The sequence below is a fragment of the Hippocampus comes genome, unplaced genomic scaffold, assembly GCF_001891065.2.
Source record: "Hippocampus comes isolate QL1 unplaced genomic scaffold, H_comes_QL1_v1.1 scaffold267, whole genome shotgun sequence".
In the NCBI taxonomy this organism is placed as follows: domain Eukaryota; kingdom Metazoa; phylum Chordata; class Actinopteri; order Syngnathiformes; family Syngnathidae; genus Hippocampus; species Hippocampus comes.
The window spans coordinates 168,001-176,637 of NW_017805049.1; the positions used below are offsets into that span (position 1 = coordinate 168,001).

An 8,637-nucleotide genomic window follows, 5' to 3' on the forward strand; every position below is an offset into this window, starting at 1 on the left:
TGGAAATGCGGCAACCTGCGCCAAATGAATTTGACCTGTTCTGGTATTCTTTGCGATTTTCATTTTTAGCAGAAGTCTGAAGGTTTTGTGCTGACACAAGCTGGTATTAGGAACTGTTCATAATTTCCGCCACCTTGACAAAGCCCCCCCACCCCCCTCCGGTTCCTGTAGAAGTAAAACAACCCCAAAAGCATGATACTGCCAGTATGGAGGTGTGATGTTCTTTTGATGATGAGAAGTGTTGTGTTTGTGCCAAAGATACTTTTCGATTTTATGATCCCAAAGTAACAAAAACAAAACCCCTTCAAATTCCATATTTTGCGCGCGTGCACACACACACACACACACACACACACACACACACACACACACACTTATCATATCACAATGGAATTGGAAAAATTGTGTTATGCATCGGGTTAAACCAACGTTAATTCGGCTTCATTTGAGGCGCACTTACTTTGTGATATACATGACTGCCATCGACAGACTTATTTAGATTTGTTTGGCCTTGGTGGAGGCACTGTCGACTACTTTCAATAATCAATCTAATCATCATTAAGGATATCATGACATTGCATGGCAGTTCTTGAACCCTTTCAGGGTCAGCAGCAACTACAGTGGACAGCTTATCATGTTATCAGGTGACAGGTTATCATTATTGGTGCATGAAAGGGTTAATGCACTTTCTACCACCCCCCCAAAAAAAAAATTAATTGATCACCGTTGCATTTCGAAATTCAAGAAAATGAGTGCAAATCAAAATCTGACCTTTTGATGATCTCTTCTGGGCCATTCCTTGTCTTGTCCGCTGCTTCCAAAGTCTCCTGAGCGCATGGGTTGTCGCCTTCCACCTTCCCACTGTTCTTCTCCAGCTCTTCACGCTGATAGCGCTCCTGCTCCAGCTGATACTCCAGCTACATACAAACCACGCCATTACACTTGACACAGCAGTTGACCAGACAATTGTATTGGCGTGGTTCGTTTTCTCATTTTGATCACGTACGCATGGATCAATCCTGTATACGCTCCTTTCTAATTAAAGGTACTGTAATCGTGTCTCTATTTTCACATAAAACATTTTTAATAGTATTAACTCATTCAATCCCAGCCATTTTCACTGGAGCAACCCCCTCAATCCCAGCGTTTTACTGGAGTTTGACTGATCTTGCAACAGAATATTTGGTTCTTATGGTATATAAACATGGAGCCTACCAAAATAAAGTTTGGACTCTCTTCTTTCAGCAGAAAAAAAAAATGTGTTTCTATCTTTTTCCATTCTTCAGCAATCGGCATTACAAAATGGCTAAGTTTCATGAAAATGACGATTTCTGGGCAAAAAACGGGGAAAAAGAGCTTTTTGTAAAAGCATGCATTTCAAGCACGTGAAGCACCACTGCTACCTACTGGTCACTTTTTTACATGATTTACAATGCAGACAGCTTATTCTCATTCTCTCTCTCTATGACGCAAAAAAAAAAAAAAAAAGACTTTGACGTACAAGTACGTCCTTGGTAGGCGGGGCCTAATTTTAAAAAGATGTACAAGTACGTCTTGTGGAATGAAAGAGTAATATTATCCGTGTAGGTGTCGCTTCATTTGTCTACCCGATCAGTCATTATTTTCTTTGTCTTTTTTGTGCAGCGGATCTGAGAGAGAGTTATGCTTTCATGCTACACCAGAATTTTTCCTTCTCTAGTCACCTTATCATGGTGGAGGTGGGATTGTCAGAATCCCTCAAAATTGAAATGGCTGCCCATGTCAAATGCCTCACCATAAATAAAATTCAAATTGCGCACTGATGGAGAGCTAATTTGCTGATGGCTTTATGCCCGCGACAGAGTCATTCAGGACAAACGGGTCCTGGGTGAGGGGTCTTTCCCTGACGTCTGTGATCGGGGCCGTCCTGCGGCATCAGGCCTGCTGGTGGGGTCCCGCTTCCCATGGGTTCACCACTGGTGTAAGGGGCCGAATGGGTAGGTGGCGGAGCAATGTGAGTTGGGTATTGGTTGCCGACCTTGGCGTTCCAGTCCTACACAAGTAGCTTTAGGCACTTGGAATGGCACCACTCTGGCAGGGAAGGAGCCTGAGCTTGTGTGTGAGTCTCGAGAGGATCCAACTATATATAGTTGGACTCACCTCAATGCGCAACTCGGGCTCTGGAACTATCTTTTTTCAGGACTCTCTTCCTCTCTTGAGTCCTCGGATGGGTTGATGGAAACCACTTTCACTGGGCAGTCCCAATAACAATGCGACTTAGAAAGGCATAACTGGGAGGACCAGTCCTTCCAATCCGAACATGAGTAGTGCTTTGTTATTGGACTATTATGTTTGTCGTGGATTGTCCAAAATAAACACCATAATCAAACATCAGCGTTGATATAATGTGCACATAGCACCAGGGCACCCAAGGTCACGATTTGACGATCTTATTTGCGATTGTGTGATTGGACATGTCGCCACATGTTTTGGACACTCAGGTGAAGAAATGGGTGGGGCTGTCAAATCTGAGTGATCCATATCAGGTGCCTCCTTTGTTGAGGCAGCTGACGAGAGTTGTGGCCGTAAGATACCCGGGACCCATGATACGGTGGTCTACAAACCCATTGGTGGACACAGATGATGAGGAATGCAATCAAGCTTAAAAAATGAGTTGTATTGGGCCTTTTTTGTCCTGTTGAAATTCGAGAGGCTGCAAATTGATAGGGACCCATTGGCCAATCAGCTTTGCATGTCACTTCCACCCCTTCCAAAGAGGAAACAAAGTCTGGGGGCTCTGATGTGAGCGCTACTATCACTGGCGCTACGAGGCTCTTCGGTGGCAGACCCCGATGAGTGGAACTGTGATTTGCAGTGTCGGGATAATTCACTCAAGATGAATGGAAGTCATTCCATCAATTTGATAACCGACGATGATGAAATCTATTCAATTCTGCGTTGGTCGAGCAATGAGGCCATATGGACCTCAAAGAGAAAGTCTGCAAAGACACTGACCCAATCATTTTATTAAGTGTAACTCCGGGAAGTGCATACAGGAAGTACTCACATCTTCCACCTGTTTCTGTAGTTGCATTTTCTCTTGTGTCAATAGATCCACCTTCTCCTCCTCGCTGTGCAGGTCCTCCATAGCTTGCTGCAAGGGGACCAAAAAAACGAGGACAATGATCCAGATGTTTCCAACTCACGCTGCATCACACCATGACAAACTGCGGCTAAAACATTCATTCAATGTCATTGTCATGATTTTCACTGATGACAGATTGGATCTCCTATTTTGTAAGAAGAGAAAATGTTTTCTTGAGCTAAAATATGACCACATGTTATGGATCCATTGTAGTCTGCCATTATATTGTTTTCTTTCCCATTAGAAGGCGTCTTTTACCAGAATTTCTGTTCTCTGGTGAACCATTAAGGATTTCACATTTTTTTTGTCATTGGATTCCTGTTATGATTTGACTGGGAGAAACACGGAAGTTCCGAATCTGCGAACTGGCAGAATTGCTTCATTGGCTTGGTCACAAAATACCCAGGGCTCCATTGTCATGCCCAGCATGGTCACATTGTGCATATGGGTGCAGTTTTCTTTCTTGTTGAATTTTCGCAGACGGGTGCAGCAAAATACACTCTTTGGAGTCCGTGCAGAAGTTTGAAGCGCGCAACGTAGGTTTATAAGGCGTTTTTTATGTCCGAGCGAGCATGCAATCGTCTCTGAAAATAAAGCCCATCATTGTCTTCAAGAAGTAATTAAATAAGATCTGAACAAACAGAAAACTCAATGAAAGTTTTTTTTGTTTCCATAACATCTCTCCATCCGGAATTTTGAAAAATTACTGGAAACTATAAATATGGCCACAGCATTTATTTTCCCCAAGAGCTTGATCTTAGTTGGCCAACAAACGTCTTGTTAAACTTGAAAGCTCTGTTGTGTCTGCAGAGCTAACCTCTTAAACTCTACAGACCTCTTCAAATTAACTGTGGAAAATTTGCGGAGGGCTAATCTGCACCATGCAGTAAATCTTTCTATGAGCATGCAGTAACGTTGGTGTCCTGCACTCTTTGGGCATTCCTGGACAAAGATAGCATCTTATTAATTTATTTTTATTGTATTTTTTTTTTACACCTCAGTGAGGCAGACAGAGAGATTTAGCTGGGGGCTCAAATGGCCATGTCATTGTGGCCTCTGTATGAGCATTCAATTTTCTCAAAAGCCAACAGTGCGCTTTATAATCCGATGTGCCTTACATATGGATCAATATCCTGATTACTTGGACGTCGTATTTTAATTGTTTTGTAAAGTGCTTTGTCACAGCTGCACCGGTTGTGAAAGCTTGATATAAATAAAGCTGTATTGTATTGTATTGTATTCCCTTCAGCGTAGCCCCATCTAGTGGATGCATAACACAACCGCAGCCACTATTGTAGCTTCTCTTCTATGCTCCTTATATAATGCAGTGCACCCTATATACGAAAACAGTTTTAATATAGGCCATTCATTGAAGGTGTGCCTTATATTCCGGAGTGCCTTATAGTGCGGAAAATACGGTATATATGATGGGAGACTGGTTATCACGTCCACCTCACAGTACAGTGGTCCAGGGTTCGAATCTGGTCTCTGGCCTTCCTGCGTAGAGTTTGCATGTTCTTCCCCGTGCCTGCGTGAGTTTTCTCCGGGTTCTCCGGCTTCCTCCCACATTCGAAAAACATGCATGGTTTGATGGATTAAATGCTCTAGATTTGTCTGTAAATGCTTTTCAAGAGCTGGTTTGCCTTCCCTTGCATTTTAATATATCAATCTAGATAAATTTTTTACGATAGCCCAAGAATACTCACATTTAACTTTTGGTGAGATCACATTGGTGATGACATACTGCAAAACATAATTTATCAGCCTCTACGTCAAAAGGTAGAAGTGGAAACGGTTCTCTACCTCTTTATCCCGCTCACACGCAATCAGGGCACCCTCCAACTGGTCCAAGTCTTGTCTGAGGCTGTTACATTCTTCCTCCATCCTGTCTCTGTGGAGAGCCAGCTGAGTTGAACGGACCTCCCCTTCTTCCAAACGGTCTGACAGGCCAGATAGTTGTCGCTCCAGCTCACGTTGTGCCTTCTCCAGTTGGACACAGCGCAGTTCTGAAACTTGGGCAATGTCCCGCTCCTGGAGGTTAACCGCAAACAGTTAGATGCGGATGGTGAATAGTTGATGGTACTTTTTTTTAATGACTTTTCCGATGCATGCAATTTCGAGCAAACTATTCGACTATCTCAATCTGTACTGTGGTCGGGCACACCATCCATCCATCACAATACTAAATCTGTACTGTGGTCGGGCACACCATCCATCCATCCATCCATTACCCAAACTGCTTATCCTCACGAGCAGCGCAGTGTGCTGGAGCCTACCCCAGCTATCTTCAGACAGTAGGCAGGTCATACATAGACACACAACCATTCGTGCTCACACTCACACCAAGGCACAATTTAGAGTGTTTCATTAACCTGCCATGCATGTTTTTGGAATGTGGGAGGAAACCGGAGTACCCGGAGAAAACCCACACAGACACTAACCCTAACCTCTGCACTGAAAGGTGGACGTGTTAAACAGTCGACCACTGTGGCTTGTGCACCGTTGATACCTAAAAGTATGCTCTGTCTGACCAGTTTCCTCATTTGTTATCGGAATTGCCTGAAACAAAGATAAAAAGAAGGAATGGCCAGGTTGGGGAACGCCAAGCCAACAGTAGATGGTTGTCGACATTGGGCTGAGTCGAGCCCGAAAAGTCACACCATACGCACTGCGATGACTACCATTGATGCCAAGCTGGCGCCTACCTTCTACGTACATGTGAGAAGAAATACTCCTCCATACCATCACGCGGGGGTAGTTGGAAACTGTATTTAAAACCCTTTCATGCACCAGTAATTATAACCTGTAACCTGATAATATAAGATGTCCACTGTAGTATAACCGCTGTCCCTGAAAGCGTTAAAATTGGAAACAAAGCTTATAGGCCTCATTTAATTTTCACATATTTGAACACAAACAATGTCCCTTCTTACTTTCTGACATTTTTAGCTAGTTGTGGACTCAGCGATCCAAAAAAGTCCAAAAAGATTCCAAAGACTAATGCAGCAACCTGTGACCAAACAGTTCCATTTAAGATTATCCCCCCTTGCCGAGTTGTCTGTTTGATTGTTAGCCAAGTGTGCCAGGAACAATAAACCAAGGAGAAAAATTAAGTAATTCATCACTACTCATACTCATCATATAGTTATTTATGCATTGACATGACATTGACATGATCACCGATGTTTCAAGGGTTACTCCAAACAATACTCAGAATGTTGCTGTGAATAGAGTAAATTCCAACACTTGCGTTGTTTAAATCCGAACAAATCAAATGTTGTACAGCATATCCTGAAAAGGACTACAGGTACCTCTGTTTTAGAAGGGCCGACTGTAACTCTAGATATATGACAATCATTTCCGAAAGTTTCACGAAGACCAGATTCTAAACCCGTCTCCCCCTAAATCATCTTTCAAAGAATGACAGGAAGATGAGCGATGACACAGCTGGAGTTTGTAAAATTGTTCGAAGAAAAACAAAAATCGAATTTGCAAGTCTCGAATTAATTCAACAGCAAAGGATTTAAAAAAAAAACAAAAACTATCTTACCACAAAATATGTCACAAAATGTGCGTTCCTGCCCGCAGCCAGAAGAAATCCTTCCCTTTGTTCGTCTAATCTCTCCTTAATATAGCTCTGCTTCAAAGATCAACACGGTGACGTGAGGAGCTGACCTGATAGACAAGTTTAGCCTTACACTGGAGCTCATGGTCGGCAGCAACCATCCATAACAGGAGTGAAAAGATCTCAATGTCAAGTGTGCTCTGGTTAATATTCATTTCTTAGGAACCAGTCATCATCGGCAAGGTATTCGCTGTAAGAAAACACTACCCGAATATGTGGACATTTGCAAAATAACCAAGCCACCTATTTTCCACGCTCAGTTTTTTTTCCCCATAAAAGTACTTGTTCTGTGCCCTGTCGGCTTTTCTACATGGCTGATCCCCCACTGCTATTAATAGAAAATGAAACGAGGTCTACTAGTGCCTTCAAAACCGAGTAAGTGGAAAGCCCCTGGGCTGTATTAATGTTTTGAAAGTGCGGCTTTCCAAATTGCCAGATGTCATTTCTACCAAATGAATCAAAATCAATTTAAAGGGTATTTTGTTTACCTCCTGCTGGACCGGGTAACGACATCAACAGTTTCATCCAGCATTACTTGACTGAAGTTTTTGTCTTTGGCACTACCCACTAAACTCAATACTCAAGATGACGAGTCAGTGGACAAACGGTATTCTTAAGGCGATTGCAACACAGCGAAAGACATTTCCGCAATCATGTTTTATTTATCGTAAACAAGAGAATCTTCAATCGGTTGTATATGTGCGGAATATGATTGAGAAAGCATAACCCCACCGGGTCAACATAAGATTAAGTGGTTAACCAATCCGAACAAACTTGCCTTAAAAATGGTGGACGTGTGAGGAGATACAAAACTTGGACGCTGGAAAGTAGCGCCCCAGCTTGGCCCTATTTGTCTTGAGAATGTCAAACTTTTAACGAAAGGACAAAAAGTGAGAATAAATTATTTTCTGAGAACCATGGACGTAATCATTTATCTTGTCTGAAGGAAATTACCGTATTTTCCACACTATAAGGCGCACCTAAAAGCTTTCAATTTTCTCAAAAGCCGACAGTGCGCCTTATAATCCGATGCGCCAATATTCCGACTTCTTGGACATCGTATTTTAAAAGTTCTATAAGCGCTTTTTTACAGTTGCAGCAGTTTCGCGAAAGCGCAATATCAATAAAGCTGTATTGTATTGTATCGTATTCCCTTTAGAGTAGCTCCATCTAGTGGATGCATAACGCAGCCTCAGCCGCGATTATAACTTCTATTCTATGCACCTGAAAAGGCAGTGTGCCCTACATATGAAAACTGTTTTAAAATAGGACATTCATTGAAGCTGCGCCTTAAACTCCGAAGTGCCTTATAGTACGGAAAATCCGGCACTCGTTTCTTGAAATTATTTTGGTTTTTAATATTTTTGCCAAGTGTCATTAGCTCAATTGACACATATCGTTCCCTCTCAAGATGGGTCGGTGTCCAAGTTTTTATATTCTAAATGAACAGAAGTTCATGTAAAATGCTAACTTCTTACTGTTATGAAATGCGAAAATGTTACTTGTAACATTTGTCTGTACACTTTTACGAACGGTTTGTTCCCGTGTTAAATTCTAGTTGCGCTGAAATGATCAGATCAATAACATTATCAAATCAACGTCGCTCAGCCACTTGGGTTGAATGCCAATCGGTCCACTGAATTAAAGTTACTGTCATTAACATTTACCTACAATTTGTAATCTGTTTTCCAAAGTAGTGCCAAATCCATCCCAGTCCATTTCGTCAGGTTCCGGTTCTGTTCCAGTGTCACCTTGGTCCTTTTTAGCCGCTTCCGCCTCAACTGAGAGGAAGTGGCGAGGCTGAGCGCACCTGAAGGACATCCCTTTGGAGACAACTTCCTCTTGTCGATACGCGGCCTTTTTTTTTTTTTTTTTTTTTTTTTTTTTT

The 8,637-nt window shown here is 42.3% G+C and overlaps 1 protein-coding gene across 4 annotated transcripts in view; it reads right to left on the reverse strand.

Annotated features, from left to right (window-relative positions):
- The window catches only part of LOC109512604 (myosin-16), a 37,217-nt gene that overhangs the window by 18,608 nt on the left and 9,972 nt on the right, over nucleotides 1–8,637 (reverse strand). For 2 of the 4 annotated variants that reach the window (XM_019864457.1, XM_019864455.1), the window contains exons 3-5: nucleotides 4,928–5,155; nucleotides 3,047–3,133; nucleotides 772–917 (exon numbers count right to left, since the gene is read on the reverse strand). In XM_019864457.1, coding sequence (XP_019720016.1) covers nucleotides 772–917; nucleotides 3,047–3,133; nucleotides 4,928–5,155 — 461 coding nt within the window. Of the gene's footprint in view, nucleotides 1–771; nucleotides 918–3,046; nucleotides 3,134–4,927; nucleotides 5,156–6,674; nucleotides 7,105–8,420; nucleotides 8,595–8,637 lie in introns of those variants that run through there. The other 2 variants (XM_019864458.1, XM_019864459.1) reach the window with 2 other exon arrangements.